Source organism: Sprattus sprattus (genome assembly GCF_963457725.1).
Source record: "Sprattus sprattus genome assembly, chromosome: 10".
In the NCBI taxonomy this organism is placed as follows: domain Eukaryota; kingdom Metazoa; phylum Chordata; class Actinopteri; order Clupeiformes; family Clupeidae; genus Sprattus; species Sprattus sprattus.
The window spans coordinates 21,368,976-21,386,410 of NC_137908.1; the positions used below are offsets into that span (position 1 = coordinate 21,368,976).

General features: G+C 40.1%; 2 protein-coding genes across 2 annotated transcripts in view; one reads left to right on the plus strand and one right to left on the minus strand.

The window, feature by feature from the left end:
* Positions 1–16,145, plus strand: part of ippk (inositol 1,3,4,5,6-pentakisphosphate 2-kinase) — a 28,500-nt gene extending 12,355 nt beyond the window's left edge. The window contains exons 7-13 of the mRNA XM_080846429.1: positions 9,212–9,270; positions 9,415–9,487; positions 10,703–10,982; positions 12,617–12,752; positions 13,307–13,409; positions 13,627–13,706; positions 13,817–16,145. Of these exons, the coding sequence (XP_080702555.1) occupies positions 9,212–9,270; positions 9,415–9,487; positions 10,703–10,982; positions 12,617–12,752; positions 13,307–13,409; positions 13,627–13,706; positions 13,817–14,045 (960 nt within the window). The 3' untranslated portion in view covers positions 14,046–16,145. The remainder of the gene's footprint in view (positions 1–9,211; positions 9,271–9,414; positions 9,488–10,702; positions 10,983–12,616; positions 12,753–13,306; positions 13,410–13,626; positions 13,707–13,816) is intronic.
* Positions 16,146–16,337: 192 nt separating this feature from the next.
* cenpp (centromere protein P) overlaps positions 16,338–17,435 on the minus strand; it is a gene marked incomplete at both ends in the record, with an annotated part of 87,207 nt that continues 86,109 nt past the window's right edge. Inside the window, 3 exon segments of the mRNA XM_080846032.1 lie at positions 16,338–16,456; positions 16,540–16,631; positions 16,850–16,929. Coding sequence (XP_080702158.1) covers positions 16,338–16,456; positions 16,540–16,631; positions 16,850–16,929 — 291 coding nt within the window.

A 17,435-nucleotide genomic window follows, 5' to 3' on the forward strand; every position in this document is an offset into this window, starting at 1 on the left:
TCGTCCGTTATTTGATAAGCAAATCCTTTTAATTCAAGAGACCACATTCTCATAAGTTATTACAGTATGATTGGGGGCCAAGTAGAGGGGTGCATAGGCACCCATTAGTAGTGATTCTGCTATCGGGCCAGAGCAAACTAGGGTTATCTTTAAGCCAATAGGGGCTAATGCCCTAGGGCCTCAAGCGCAAGAACAAAAAACAATTGTTTTTCTACTATTGGGCTGGCAGTATTGTCATAGGGCCATAGCAAGACACTTTGTAGTGAACGTAAAAGTTGAGATATCAGGTGATAAAGTCTGGATACCAGGCACCTATGGTCTACAACAGAATAAGTTAAGTAAAGGAATATAAGGGAAAACCGATGTAACTGTTTGCTGTTTTCTTGTCTTCATTTTGTGGAATGTACAGTTAACACTCAAATAAAGCATAGCCCTCATAAGGTAAACCGACTTGTCAGTCTCAGACTGTCATGTTGGCTACTGGAGTAGTTTAGCAATATAAGCTAAAATATAAATCTAATACAAGCCAGCTATAGGCATAGTTCACGTAAGAAAGCAAGCTAGCCTACCTAAGTGTAGTTAACATTAGTCTGTGTTTAGAGCACACGATAGCTCGAAAAGCATGCTAATCATTTCTTTGCAATAAATCCGTTTCAAGAGTCGAGCAGTAATTTGATGTTAATTAATCATCCATACATATTTCATTTGAGCCAGTTTCAGAGTTTTGTATTGAAATACATTAAAATTAGATCCATAAATCACTGCACACACTTTTATAGTCACACCATTTCTTAAGTTTTAATTGATAGTACCCTGGTAGACGTGCCAATTGAAATGACTTTTATACCACTGTCCGACATCATTAACAATTCTTTGATCGAGATAAAATAGACATTTAAAACATTACCTTGAGGTTATTCATTACATGGCTGGGAGACCAATGTCTGGGCTAACATGCCTTGCAATAAATTGTGTGAATCTGAGTGAGTGTTCATTTGAGCCAGCTGTGATTTGTGTTGAATACATTGTATAAATATATTGATATTTTATTCTCCAGTGTTGGATCATTATAGGCACAGTGTTTGTAGCCTGCCTCTGTAGCCTGCCTGCGTCTTGTAACAGCCAGAGCAAGTTCATTTTTAATTTCTTTTTCCATCCCAAAGGTTGTAACAGACTTTGGTTTTAATTGATAGTACCCTGGTAGTTGTGCAACATGAAATTTCGGTGGCTTTTATGTCCATCAACCAAGTTGGAATGACGCCTATCAAAAGTATTACAATCGTGTTGGTTGTTCAGTCTGCCCTACTTGATCAAGCTACCATTGCACATTTTTAATAGCTTTTTTTGGTGCTAAACCTTTGTTACCTGACAGGTTATCCTGCCTTTCTCCTTGACACGCCCTTCTTGGCCCAAGAGTAATCGCCTGGTCACAAACCCTAACAAACCCTGCCCAGAGAAGGTTTGATCAATCCCTGGTAGTGACGATGGGGACACAACCGGCCTTGGCACAGACTAGCTGGCCTGGGTTTGGCCCGATAATGGAAAAGCAGCTATTGGGTTTCTAGCATTTCTTTTGGGGCCAAACACCAGGGCCCTATTTGTCGTCGCTTGTTAAGCGAGTTACCAAGATAATTTTCAGGATGAGAAAATATAATGTAAGTCCATCCTTTCGGTTTGTGGAAGCAACCTTCGATAAGTAACCATAGCAACACATCAGTTATCTCTAACCTGTGCCAATGCAGGCTAAATTAAGTGAAGCTGGATAAGCTTGCCACACCCCTGGAAAAAGGATTGAACCTAATGACCAAGGAGCGATATTAGTTGGATTGGTGCTTTATAGTAAGAGAGTTCTAAGCGTCACAGATTCAGCCGAGTAGGAATAATGTATCTATCAGACCTTCTCGAGCCATTTATTGCAAACACCACAGCCGAGCATTGAATGTCTTGTGCTTTTTTGCGAGTGGTACATTTTTTATAATGTCGGCGATGCGGAGAACAAAGCACTCATAATTATATGACAGTGTTATTAGTACACCATAGAAAATAATAATTGTAGAAAATGATTAAGGTGGACTCATGATGGGAATAGAGAGAAATACACACAATTTCTTTTCACTGCTACAATTTATTGCATTTCTTATTAATACATTTACATTTAGTAATTTAGCAGACGCTTTTATTCAAAGCAACTTACAAGGAAATGTAAAACTACACTTGGTGAGAGTAGAGATGCACCCATTGCAAAATTCTTGGCCGATACCGATTTCCGGTTTTTAAGGAGGTCTGACCTGCCAAAACCGGTTTTTCCGATACCGATTTTCTAAGAAATAATTATAATCATAAAGTGCATCATAATATGGGATTTAAAAAAAAAACAATCAATACAAACAAGTAGTTTAAGGTTGTGATCAAAGTACTCCATTCCACTCCCAATGCAATCACTTAACCATCAATGGCAGGTTCTTCTTCACAAACAGAAGCATCTCTGCCTTCTCACCAGAAAGCCTGTTTCTTTTCTCATCTATGACATTACTAGCCAAGCTAAACAAGCGCTCACTATCGACGCTTGTACATGGAGCAGAGAGGTAGGCTTGGGCAAGCGGGGCAAGTGCAGAGTAGCAGGGACGTGCAGTGAGGTTCGGAGCTGGTGAGGCACAGAAACCGGAAGTGATTACGTAATTTTGAGCTCTAGTTTAAACTATATATATAATGTATATATACATGTATATATGTCTATGGTTTTAAAATTGTCATCTGATCAGAACTGAAAAAACGTTGTTTTATTGTCTAATACCATTATTTTCAAACGATTGGTTTTGTATTGTATTATGATGAGTTATAAATAAGATATTAATAGTTGCAAGCTAGTGTATGTAGCCCTCCCACCAATGATATGGCTCATCATTTCGTCTGGAGAAAATATAACTACGGTGGTGGGATGCTAATTTAAATGACCATTTAACCAACTCGGACAGCTTCGAAAAAACAATTCCATATTTATTTACACAACATATTAACATGTAAACAGTTAAACACCGCATACATAGCACACCATACCAAAATGTTCTACTGGCCAGTATAATTTAAAGTTGGTGCACTTTCGTTGGAGCTCATAACCGTCAGTTTGAGGTGAAACAAAATTAATCCACTCACGATTATCAGTATAGATCAGTGGAAATCCGTTGTCCTCTTCTTGAGTGAATGCAGTCAGTGGCTAGTTGAGCTCAGGATTAGCACCTACCTAGTCTGCTCACAACTTCAAGGCAACTTTCCTGCATCAACAGCCTTTAGCTTCTTTAGGTTCGTGTTGCGCATGAATATGTAGTCCCGTTGGGAAACGTGAAATACTCCAATGCAAATGTGTAATACTACTGTGTTAACTTAAAATACTTAAACGTTCTTAGTTAATTCAACATGCCTCCAGTCCTAAAGGTGGGCCAACCCATCTCCCATTAACAATAATTTCTTGTTTGGACTGAAAGTTCAGTTTTGAGAACTGCTTCAGGTTAGCAATGCAATCTTCCATTTTCGCTGTCAAGCTCAAGTAGAGAAGTGAAGAAGAAAATCCAACGTCAGACTATATACCCAACAAGTGCCCTCTCGCTCGCCACCCTTCTTGAATCCGTGGTAGTGCGTGCCTCCCTTGCAATATTTTTCAATGCGTTTTCAGCTCAACTCAAAAGGTTCTACGCTTGCGCATGCATGCGTAAAACCCAGTTTGGAGTGATTTCGCAATCCTAGGGGAGGCACTGCCTACCCTGCCCATAGACTGCAATGCATCTGCCTCCCTTGACCGCACGTCCAATGTTCATTGGCTGATCACTGGGAACCGGAAATGCTCAAATTCAGCGATTTTGATAATAAAAATGCTCGAAATGATCGGAATCATGCAGAAATGACACTCGTAACACAGATAACTAGAGAAATATGAATATTTATTTTATAATACATAAATATATATGATTATTATACCAAAAAAAATTATATTTTTTTAATATTTTTTTTTTTTACTTTTCAAAATGACAGGTGAGGCTCTGCCTCCCCTGCCTCCTATGACTGCACGTCCCTGCAGAGTAGTGTGTTTTGTTTTCATGCCAGCGTTTTTTACATCCTAAAGGCCGAATTATGCTCTGTTTTAGACGTAACGCCTAAGCACGTAATTTACACAAGGAACTTGTTTTAGACAAGTTTTGATTTAAGGTTCGTTTTAGACGCAGAGCGTGTTGCAAGGCTTGTGTTGCGTGTTGCAAAGCAAATTGACGCCAGAACTGTAGATTTATTTTGAGTTAAGTAAGCCTATTTATTGCAGCAGGACAAAGGAAAAAAACTTACCGGAGCATGAAAGTGTAGTGGGCGAAAGGCTTGATGTTATGAATACATGTGTTACACAAAATACAAATGTTGGCAATTCAGTACCAGTGGCGAAAAAGACATGACGCAAAAGTTCGTTTATTGACATCTTTTAATGACTACGACAGGCTTTAAAACGATGTGTTTATGAGTTACATTATTTAAGATGAGGTGGTAAACGGTGAGAGAATCTCATCATGTTGTCAATGCTTGTAACTACAATGGTGCTGGCCATCAGTTAAGCCCACGTTAATGTTAACTTTTGTATATGAGCAGACCGGGCTCATTCTATCAAAATCGCGGGTGCAATTGATTGATTCACGTCAATATGAACTCAATGAATGATACCACCATGACTCACAAGTGGTGGAAAATGAATATGAAAGTATTTGTTCGTGAATTAGCACATTTTCTCCTAACAATCGCGGGTGAGAATGGGATATTCTCTAAGGTAACGGCAGGTTACTGTTAACTTTTGTATATGAGCAGACCGGGCTCATTCTATCAATCTCGCTGGTGCAATTGATGATTCACGTCAATATGAACTCAATGAAAGATATCACCATGACTCACAAGTGGCGGAAAATGAATATGAAAGTACCTATTTGTTCGTGAATGACCACATTCTCTCCAAACAATCGCGGGTGAGAATGGGATATTCTCTCCATAAATTTGCGGTAATTTAAGCATTCTAAGTGTTTAAAGAGGATTTGTAAAGGAGTTCATGTCTTTGGACCTCTTCTGTTATGTTTGTTCCTAATCCATAAGAAAAGGCTTGTGAGACGGTCTGCAGGGTATTCATGATTTTAAAAAATGTCTGGGTCTAAAAAAGGCTGTAGTATGCTATTAACCCGGAAACGTGAGACTCTGTGAAAGGTTGTGGTAGCCGGCCAATCACAGCCTTTGCGAGCTGTGTAGGGCCGTAGTGTTTTAGTCGCATAGTCAGGAATTTTGGGCGACGCACTTAAGCACGTAAGGGGGGATATTTTTCCCCGCAAGGGGGGGTTATGTATCTTACGTGCTTACTAGAGATGCACCGATTGCAAAATTCTTGGCCGATACCGATTTCCGGTTTTTAAGGAGGTCTGACCTGCCAAAACCGGTTTTTCCGATACCGATTTTCTAAGAAATAATTATAATCATATAATAGACACCATATTTGTTTGGCGTGAGTACCCTTCTCCCAGACAACATTTTGCTTATATAACTGCAATTAAAACCACAACTAGTGGTAGGCTATATGCTATCATAACTCCCCTTTTCAAGAACACTGACATTCAGTCCAGTTTACAGGTCAATAACTAGGATAAAACTAAAATAATTACAAACAAAAGATAGAGTGCACTATTATGTACTGAAAATAAACTGGTTCTCAAAGTAAATTGCACATTTCAGGCCTTTGACCTCTCTAAATAAAAAAGTGCATCATAATATGGGATAAAAAAAAAACATCAATACAAACAGGTAGCTTTAGGTTGTGATAAAAGTACTCCATCCCACTCCCAATGCAATCACTTAACCAGCAATGGCAGGTTCTTCTTCACAAACAGAAGCATCTCTGCCTTCTCACCAGAAAGCCTGTTTCTTTTCTCATCTATGACATTACTAGCCAAGCTAAAAAAGCGCTCGCTGTCGACGCTTGTACATGGAGCAGAGAGGTAGGCTTGGGCAAGTGCAGGGTAGTGTGTTTTGTTTTCATGCCAGCGTTTTTTACATCCTAACGTTAACGTTACTCGACTACTCTCAGTAGAGTGACAGACGACAGACGAATGACAGACGTTAATTTGTGAAAATAGCGATCTTTTTCTAACAAACATATTCTACTCAACTGTAAGGAATATTATTCTGCATAATGATCGGCTAAATATCCCGATGTGTTTCACATTTTTTAATAGTTATTTGCGAAGATATCCATATATTTGTAAACGTCTTTTTCTGCACTGGCAGCCACATGTGTAGCATTACATAATGGGACTAGTGGCAACGGGATTTCTGTTAGGGGAGTTGCCATGGTAATGGGTTGACTTGTTGTGGTTATTCTGAGCACGAGTGAAATACGCTTTTATTAAACGGAGAGCTACTTATCCAAAGAGATATTTTCTCAGTGTGAGTTCTTGAGAGAGCCCTAACACGGACGCTACACATGTCTTATTTTTGACTTGCAAGCATTACAAACAGCGTGTTTTGGGTCGTCCTGGCACACAGTCAAATAAGTCCAAATCAGCTACATGTTTTCTTCCCGAGTCTTGCTAGTTTTTAGCTGTTTTGCTCTGGGCGCCTTGAGCTGCTACGCACCGCGCATGCGGGTCAGTTTGATCGGCCGAAAACCGGAAATTACGACAGTGACCGGCCGGTCACCGATTGTGGCCGGTTGGATATAAAACCGGCTTTTTTAATCGGCGGCCGATTGATCGGTGCATCTCTAGTGCTTACGCGTTACGTCTAAAACAGAGCATAATTCGGCCTTAACGTTAACGTTACTCGGCTACTCTCAGCAGCGACAGACGTTCATTGTGAAAATAGCGATCTTTTTCTAACAATCATATTCTACTCAACTGTAAGGAATATTATTCTGCATAATGATCGGCTAAATATCCCGATGTGTTTCACATTTTTTTAATCGTTATTTGTAAAGATATCCATAGATTTGTAAACTTCTTTTTCTGCACTGGCAGCCATACATACATGTGTAGCATTCCATATGGGACTAGTGGCAACGGGATTTCTGTTAGGGGAGTTGCCATGGTAATGGGTTGACTTGTGGTTGTTCTGAGCACGAGTGAAATACGCTTTTATTAAACGGAGAGCTTCTTATCCAAAGAGATATTTTCTCAGTGTGAGTTCTTTCTTCTGCTATGTTTTGGTTGGGGGCAGTGCAGTGTAATGCCATTTTGCTTAGTTTATATTAATTTACGTAACGTGGACGTTCCTCTTTGATTGGGGGGACGAATGTAGCATTCCACGAGTGAAACACGCTTTTATTAAACGGAGAGCTACTTATCCAAAGAGATATTTTCTCAGTGTGAGTTCTTGAGAGAGCCCTAACACGGACGCTACACATGTCTTAGGCGTTGATCCTCCACGGCTTATTTGTGACTTGCAAGCATTACAAACAACGTGTTTTGGGTCGTCCTGGCACACAGTGAAATAAGTCCAAATCAGCGACATGTTTTCTTCCCGAGTCTTGCTAGTTTTTAGCTGTTTTGCTCTGGGCGCCTTGAGCTGCTACGCACCGTGCATGCGGGTCAGTTTGATCGGCCGAAAACCGGAAATTACAACAGTGACCGGCAGGTCACCGATTGTGGCCGATTGGATATAAAACCGGCTTTTTTAATCTGCGGCCGATTGATCGGTGCATCTCTAGGTAAGAGGGTTAGGGGAATCGAACTTGCAACCCTGAGATTACTAAGGGTCTCCTCTACCCACCCAGCCAACCACTCACACTTTGCTGAATTAATACATACATAGATATCCCCCCCATACACAGCTTCTTGTCTTGCTCTAGAAGTGATGGCGGTGTTGGATTTTGCCATGATTATGGTGTTGTATTTTTCATAAGCGTCCATGATCATCTCCTGCTCGGCAGCGGAGCAAAAAATACTTTTTCTTTGAGTTCAGTAGCCATTGAACAGTCAGAAAATCATGGTTTTGGTGATCGACCCTGCCCCCTTTTGAAGTAGGACACGCACTTGTCCTGATATGTTTAGTCTGGTTCAAATTAACGTCATGGTTAGACCGCGGATAAGCCGTGGACGACACGATATATCCTGTTCTCAATCATCTCGGTAATTCAAACTGGCTAATAGGACAATTGATCGACTTAACTTAAGCCCTTACGACGAATACCCCCCTGGGCTGCTTAGGCATCCATTGTGTTTCTACATTTTCTTCTTTTTGTTCTTTCTTTCTTCTGTAGTATGGCAGACCCTAGAACCATGTGGTAAGAAGTTTTGAAATTTGGGACAGTCCCCTGATGCTTTCCAACAAGCTTTTTCTGCGCCTTGAGCGCTGTCGCACCACCAAAGTTGGAAGTGTGTGTTTATGCCGATTAAAAATAAACAGATAATCAATAAAGTATCGTTGAAATCAATCTTGGTTTAATGCACTCTGACATCAACTTTATGACAATCAAACTGGCTTATTCGCCATCTTGGGTGTCATGAAAATGTTTTTACAAAATTTCACAGGACACTTTTTTTTATCACCCAAAATTGGCACAGATGATCTCTGACCAAGCTTGACAATTTTATTGATTTGGACTTTTGATTTTCAAAAGCATTATTCTGTCGCAGCCTATCAATAGATTATAGAGTTTCAAAAAGCTTGTCCATTATAACCAATCGAAACTGTTACAGCCTATCGATCAGGTGTGATCATATCAGCCAATGTTCGGTCATTTCACATGAAAGTCACATCAAGTTTTCTTGGCAACTATACCCTGCTGGGTTTCTTGCCACCCCCTCTAAGCCCCTGTTATAATTGTTTTATTATAGTATTAGTTATTGTTCATGTGTTATTTTGTGTAAAAAATGGTGTCGTATGGTGTTGGCAACCATTCACGGTTTCAGCTTTACGCATAAGGTCTTCCCCATGAATACAGGGGCACTACTGTATTCAGTGGTCAGTCCTCCATCCACTTAGGTTTTAGCATGCAGCAATATTTAGTCGATGTTAAAACCTGTGTGTGCTGAAGTGCATGGAGTTCGTTCTAACAGAATAGTCAAGGAAGGGAAGTGAACTAGCACTTTGGCATTTGAAATGTTAGGAATATTCTGGTGGCACACCTGTTGGTATAGTATTTAAAATGCGTCACAATACTGGAATAGATCCTTGTAATTCATGCTCTGACATTCCTCTGCAGTTAGCCAATGGGAAGTGGAAACGGCAGAGCCGGTACTGCCCCTTGGACCTCTTCTCAGGGTGAGTGTTGTTCTGTCAACTGACTGTCAACTTTGGCCATTTGTCTATGGAAACCACACATTCAATATTGGCACTTTGATACATCTTTTTGTTTTTGAATTGACGGGTTTACGACCAACTTCTCTTCACCATTTGTATGTCTAGGAACAAACAGAGGATGTATATTGCAGTCAAACACCTTCTTGAAGAACCACAAAACAACTTTAAAATCTTTAAGGTGAGGATGCCTTGTTGCTTTGATATGATGGATACCTGTTGTTGAAGGCTTTTAGTAAAGTGAATCGATATCTATGCATTTCAGGCTCTCATAATGACATGCAGTGTTTTCACCGTTTCCTAGGACTGAGACCTAGACCTTTTTAGATTTTTAATGTCCAGGAAGTTGGGTGATCCGTTCTCTATATGTGACATCTGATGTTTGCGATGTAAATATGCTGCCTAACCATACAAAAGAAAATATGTGGAAAGGTCAAGATTCCAATTCACCCCAAAATTATTTGGTGGGAATTAAAGTGGGCCCTCAAGTTCTTGTACACTTTAGAAAAACATTTGGTCACTGTTCATAGGGACATAGGTTTCCAACTTTGTGGCAACAATTTGGGGAAACCAATCGTCTAAAGTATAATTATTTGTTCTATCATTAAGATTTCCCCTTAATTGAAAGTAAGGGGCCCAGTTCAAGCCATCCAAAACGGCTCCATATAAATAATCCTCCTGAACCGCACGTACAGTCCATTCTTGGAGTGATTTACACATAATTGTTTGACCATGCATTTAATGATCCACCTTATGGATAGTTTATGTGCTATTGTTGTTTCCTGAGGCAGTTTGTAGCTGGGTATTGAGTGTACCCACAGGTGACTGAGTGTTTAATTGCTAATGCATCAAAACCATTAGTGGTCCAGCTAGGTGAGCTTGTTCTGCACCTTACTCCTAAACATTCCCCCTTTGTACTGACTGTATAAAGTTAACCAGGGCAAATGAAGCAGAAATGTCACTGACTTTGTTTGTAACAAAGGCAACAAATGGCATCCCAAAACCACATTACGTCTCACTAAATACAGTATGACTTCATTCCACTATAGATGGTTGTGATGGGTGTTAACAATTTGAATGGGTACAGGTGAAGCAGCTGCTAAATCTATTAAATATGTGAGGGGTCCACAACATTTTCGACCTTGGAACAGGAGCTTTCCCTGACTCTCCAAATGGTCCCATGTGTGGGGCGACAGCGGTACAGGAGGAAGAGAAGTAATTTAGTAATCAGAAGGTTGCTAGTTCGATTCCCTGTCGACGCGTCCTTGAGCAAAACACTGAACCCCTTGTTGCTCCTGATGTGCAGTGTGCCATCAGTGTAAAAATGTAAAATGTGATTACACATTCGCTTTGGATAAAAGCATCTGCTAAATGACGAAATGTAAATGTCCTGCAGGGCGGAGAACTGATCTTCAGCTGTAAGGATGCTGCAGAGCAGACGCCGGACATGAGTGCACTGGCTCAGCAGCTGAGGCCCTACTTCACCCACAATGCAGGTCTCTACAAGGGCCACCTGTCAGCCAAGGCTGTGCTGAATGAGTTCATCCAGGTGGTCAGCAGTGCATTGCTCAGCAGCTGGAACTGCAGTCGCACTGGTGAACCCAAGAAGGTGCATCCTGCTGACGCTCGGGGCTACTGTGAGGCCAGCCCTCTTCACAGGGACCTACTTCGGAATGGTGAGCCATTTTCACTAGGCGGATTTTTTTTTAATGCAGCTATGAATTACTGCTTTCATTACAATTACACACTGCAAAAATGCTTTTCTAACCTAGTGTTATTACTCTTATATTGAGATGAAAAAATCTAGTTGGTCTTGTTTCTAGCTAAATTGTACTTACCTAGTGCTCTTTGGTAAGGTTATTTTTGCCTATTTCAAGCAAATATTACTTATTTTAAGAAATCTTAACAAGCCAAATTTGCTTAACGCACTGGCAGCCAAATTTGCTTGTTTTAAGCCAAATTTGCTTAACGCACTGGCAGCCAAATTTGCTTGTTAAGATTTCTTAAAATAAGTAATATTTGCTTGAAATAGGCAAAAATAACCTTACCAAAGAGCACTAGGTAAGTACAATTTAGCTAGAAACAAGACCAACTAGATTTTTTCATCTCAATATAAGAGTAATAACACTAGGTCAGAAAAGCATTTTTGCAGTGCAGTACCAGTCAAAAGTTTGCAAGCACCTTCTCATTCAATGGTTTTTCTTTATTAATTATATATTTTTTTACATTGTAGATTAATATTGAAGACATCCAAACTATGAAGGAACACGTAAATTATGTGGTAAACAAAACAAATGCTCAACAAACCAGAATATGTTTTATATTTTAGATTCTTCAAAGTAGCCACCTTTTGCTTTGATGACCGCTTTGCACACTCTTGGCATTCTTTCAATCAGCTTCATGAGGTAGTTACCTTAAAGGGGTTTCCAACAGTCTTGAAGGAGTTCCCGGAGGTGCTGAGCACTTATTGGCTGCTTTGCCTTCACTCTGCGGTCCAACTCTTCCCAGACCATCTCTATTGGGTTTAGGTCGGGTGAATGTGGAGGCCAGGTCATCTGACGCAGCACCCCATCACTCTCCTTCTTGATCAAATAGCACTTACATCATAGACATATAGACATTGCTATATATGTCTATGCCTTACATAGCCTGGAGGTGTGTTTGGTGTCATTGTCCTGTTAAAATACAAATGCTTGTCCCACTAAGCGCAAACTAGATGGGATGGCATGTCGCTGCAAAAGCAGAGTTAACTCTTGGTCTTCCTGTCCTGGGGTGGTCCTCATGAGAGCCAGTTTCATCATAGCGTTTGATGGTTTTCGCCACTGCACTTCTGCATTCAAAGTTCTTGAAATCTTCCGGAATGACTGCCCTTCCTGTCTTAAAGTAATGATAGACTGTCGTTTCTATTTACTTAGTTGAGTGGTTCAGGCCTATTCACTGTATAGAACTGTGCACCAACCCTGCCTCTGCACAACATAACGGATGGTTTCAAACACATTAAAAAGGCAAGAAATTCCACAAATTAACTCTTGACAAGACACACCTGTTTATTGAAAACCATTTCAGGTATCTACCTTGTGAAAAAATGCCAAGAGTGTGCAAAGCTGTAATCACAGCAAAAGGTGGCATTTATTTTGAAGAATCTAAAATATAAACATAATATGATTGTTTAACACTTTGTTTTTGTTTACCACATAATTCCATATGTGTTCCTTCATAGTTTTGATGTCTTCAATATTAATCATCATTTGATCATTTCAGTTCAATGTTCCACATGAATTAAAAACCAAACTTCACCTATATTTGGCAGGTAACAACAGCCTGTCAAAAGACTCTGTCCTCAGCAGAATACTTCAAGTTCAGATGCTGGATAACCTGGACATCGAAGGCATTTATCCCCTTTACAAGCGCGTGGAGCAGTATCTGGAGGAGTTTCCCAAAGAAAGGTTTGTAACTGTAACGTTACCAGCTGGTCAGATAGGAAATAATCTTGATGCATTCATGCTAATGTACGAGTCACTTCCGTGCCCATGTAAGTCAAATGGAGCATGGCCACAGGATGCTTGTCCGAAGCAGTGATGGGTGTTGTTCCTGAGCTGTTTTTTCCATGCTGTGGAGGAAATGCTGGCACTGAAAAAATTGCAAAAATTGCACATGTGAAACATGTAGCCAACTGGTATTAATGAGCATTATGGTTATAGGCCTGTCTACAGAGAAAATAATGAGCTCATTATGGGTCTGTCGAGAGAAAAGAATGAGCTCATTAGCATGAGCATGAGCTAATTTTCTATCGCTTCATCCTTTGTATGCTTTCAATCACAATGTTCATAAACAAACGAGCAAAACAAAAACAGGTTAAGGTTGTAGTAAAAATAAATGTCCACATGGTGGCAGTAGTGTGCTTGAAGACTGAATGCTCTTTGCCCTTTATCCTGTGTACAATCTGTAATCTGTGCAGTACTTCAGTTAAATAACTTTTTTTTTTTTTTTCTCATTCCAGGAGTAGACTGCAGATTGATGGACCGTATAATGACAGTTATCTGGAAAAGGTGAAGAATTGTCCTGCAGAAGATGATGGATCAATAGAGTATGCCATAGGAAAGGTAAGATTGTCTTCTGCATTTTCTCAACAATTCCTGTCTCTTTCATAGCAATCAGTCTATTTGGGAGGCACAGCATAGTATTTGGAGTGTTGCATATTGAACTTCAATAATCCATCTAACATGTATGACCACACTATAACTACCAATTTCCATCTGATTCAAGATTTGTATGGTTCTGTTTATTAATTACTGCTGCAAATTATGTTTTACTCTGTAGGTTCACCAGTACAGAGTTGCAATGACAGCCAAAGACTGCTCAGTCATGATCACACTTGCACCTTGTGGAGAGGATCAAGTGTAAGCACACTACCATTTTTTTTTTATTGTGTAGTAGTCAAAAGGTCCAGTGGTTATAGCCCATGCAATCCTTCAATGAAGGATAATATTCTTTTATTCATTCTCTACAGACTTGAATCCAGCCTGGAGATCCAGCCTGCAAAGCCTCGCCTCACCTACTCCGTCTCCATCCTGGACCTTGACCCCAAACCCTATGATGCCATCCCCTACCAGCACAAGCTGGACTCTAAAATAGTGAACTACTATTTGCGGAGCACACACTCCAAACAGGACCTGAGCAGCTCTTCCAGCCTCCTCATGGAGCGGGAGGACCGCACACTGGTGTTCCATCCCGTATGAGCCCCATCCCTCTCATCCAACCAGGATGGAGCGGGAGGACCGCACACTGGCGTTCCATCCCGTATGAACCCCATCCCTCTAATCCAACCACACCCCCTTTCCACATTGTGCTGCTTTGGAATTGAGCAATGAGAAATGCAAAAAAAAGATTGAACATAGGAACTTTTTCTGTTTTGTCTGTCTTGTGTGTTGAGGTGGATTTGTAGTTGTTTTAGTTTCTCATCTTGAGATGTATCCCATACTTTATGAACTGAATGTAGGAACTATGTAGAAGCCTACAGTGCGGTGGAATGATTCTGGTGTTTCTTGTGCACATGTTGCGGGTTCCTTTCTTTTTTTTCTCTGTCTTGGGGGCTGGTCTCCTTAAGCATAGCCTTGTGTGAATGACCTGAGGGAGTCCAAGGGTTGAATGGTTTGAGATTTATTATTTGGGGTACTGTCCTTTGTGTTCAAAGCTCTTTGTGGGTGTATACATGTGCCAAAAGCGGAGTGTCAGCATTTTTTTTAGCCGAGTGAAATGGCTTCAAGTTGGTCTTGTAGTTGTTGCTGGTAGTACTTGTATCTTGGGAGAGGTGATGGTGAGGCAGTACTGAAGCACCTTGTGCAGGTAGACTAACATATTCAGGGCTGCAATAAAGTGAAGCGCCAGTGCTGCTGTGCTTTGCCATTTCCTCTTCTAAGTGATGCTGTTTGGTGACAACCAACAGCATCCTGTTCTGTTACAACAACCACAATTTTTCTGTGGTGGTGTGTCTAGGGTTTAATAGACTGCGAAGTGCTATAAAAATCTTGCTTTTAGAAACAAGTTAAATTTGGTTACTTACCCTTAACACACGTGTGCATAAACCTTGAGTTGCTCCACGACCATCTCTTGTAAAATGGTTGTCAGAGTGTTTTACATTGATAATATCATTAAACAATTTGTGGGCACTTGCAGGTAAACATATGAACCTGGCCTATATAACATTTTAGGTCCTCAGAGGGCAGACCTTTTGAATCAAGGAAAGTTTAAGTCCTATTTTCTTACATGAATAAGGATTTGGTTTGGCCTATTATAGTCAGATCTGACACCAAAAAATAACATTACTCACTGTAGTTCCAGACTTGAAAATGCATGATAGTGGATAGGCATTCACTTTTGTAAGGGTACAATTTGAAAAAAATGAAAACCTATTTGAAATTGATTTTAGGATTGTATTTTTATTTAATAAGGATTTTGAGCTAATCCATGATAGTTTCTCCCTGGCCATCATGTCTGCCTAGTGGATCACTTATTTGTGTTTCAGTCCACTTAGGTTCCAAATAATGATAAACAAAAATAAACCCTGAAAAGGCTGCTTCTGTCCTTTGAGCAGCGCTGCATGGGATTGGTGACCCAGAACACATCGAGTACCTTTGTGTCAGAAATGTAAGAGCTTGCTCTATTTCTCAGGTCAAGGTCTCTTTTTGTTGCCCCTAAGCTCCAGACCCAACATGCTAGCGTGTCAGTCAAGTACAGTGCATTACAGTCAGCACATGTTTTTTACTGACATGACTGTAAAACAATATCTCAATGCACCCTTTATTGGTGATGAAAGTGTAACCCCAAGAAATTCACCCCAAAAAGGGCATTAGCTATAATGTCCTTCATCACAAAAGGGCTGGCTGAGACGGTCTTGCACCAAAGAGTTAATGAAAGTAAGGAGTTGAGTCTGAACTAAGTGTCTTACAGGTTTCCCCAACACTGAATTTAAGATAAATAATAAAATGATATTTCCCAGATTGTGCAGATTTTTATTAGTATTCTCAAACACAAGCAACTATGAAAGATGACTTCACTGTAAAATATAATTGACTTTAAGCCTCTTTCACATCCACTGTGATGCATACAGTAGAATAAAATGAAAGGATTTAGGTTTAACTATTTCAGAATGCACAGTGAATTTTGCTGTCTAGAATTTTGTATTTAAATTATTTATTTTTCTAGGTCTTTACTAATGAATATATATTTACATACAGTATGTGCATATGCGTCATTGTAAGAATGTACAGATGGCATTAAAACATTTGCTAATGGTTGATTGTACTGAGTTGTTCATATTGAATAAAATGATGAATGGGCTTGGTGCCATCACTGTAGTTCCCAGTCTGTCCCACACACACTGTCTTAACATTTTCAATGGACGCTTTAGCTCCTAGAATGTCACACACACACTGTCTTAATTACACTCTCAATGGACGCTTCAGCTCCTAGAATGTCACACACACACTGTCTTAATTACACTCTCAATAGACGCTTCAGCTCCTAGAATGTCACACACACACTGTCTTAATAACACTCTCAATAGATGCTTCAGCTCCTAGAATGCGTAGAAGGTTCAGGAAGTACTCCGGAGCATTTGCCACAATGTTCTTGGAGTCCATCCTTATAGCTGTTAAATTGAAGAAGATTCTTATTAAGAGGGATATGCATTTAAAAATAAATAAATTAATCATGTGATGCCATGAGTCCTACCTTCCTCGGGCATTTTCATGAGAAAGTCGATTTTAGGTCTAATATCTCCTTCCAGTGACACTTCAATGTCCCAGAAAATGGACATTGTGCAGCTGGGTATAAAAAACAAACATCAATCAACTCAACTGGATCATGTGTGACAATTTACCTGTAGTGGTGAGGTAGACTGCAGATCAATACATGATAAATTCAGTCTCATTCATTAATGAAGGATTTAATTAAGACTACAGATGTATTGAATCATAATCAGGACTGTGCAGGAACAAGACATTTTCTGTTAACTACTCTACTAGTAAAAAAAACAGCATACCCTTGAAGTTTTGGACTCTGGATCACCATGAGTTCAGATTGGCACCCCTCTGGAAGACTGACCATATCTGGGTACTTTTCCTGAAAAACAACCAGGGACACGTAGGAATTACTGCACAATCTTCAAAAAGGCTATTTAAAATGCCAGCTGAGGTTTTCATAGCTCTCAAGACCAACACTCCATTCCCCACGTAATTTCTTGAAAATATTAGTCAAGGCCTACTGTTACCAAAATTATGTGACTAGTTTAAATGGAGTTTCTCTTTCTTTTAAAGGAGACGTTTCACCCATTTTCTTAAATTCAGATGGATTTTTCTTCACAGTAATGGGAGCTCACACTCTGTGGCTGATGCAGAGACAGTGAAGACATTGGGGACACTGCACTCAGAGCACTGGTTTTAGAGGAATATCTGGAAAGAATGAGTCAATCTGCGGCTTTTCTTGAGAAACACACTCGTATACCAAGAATAAGTCCAAACTCCCCTCTACATTGCAGACAACTTCTGAAAAGAATCCTCATCCCCCAGTCTGTGGTCTTGCACAGTGACATTCTAATCAGTACTGTGGAGCCAATTTATGAGAGGCAT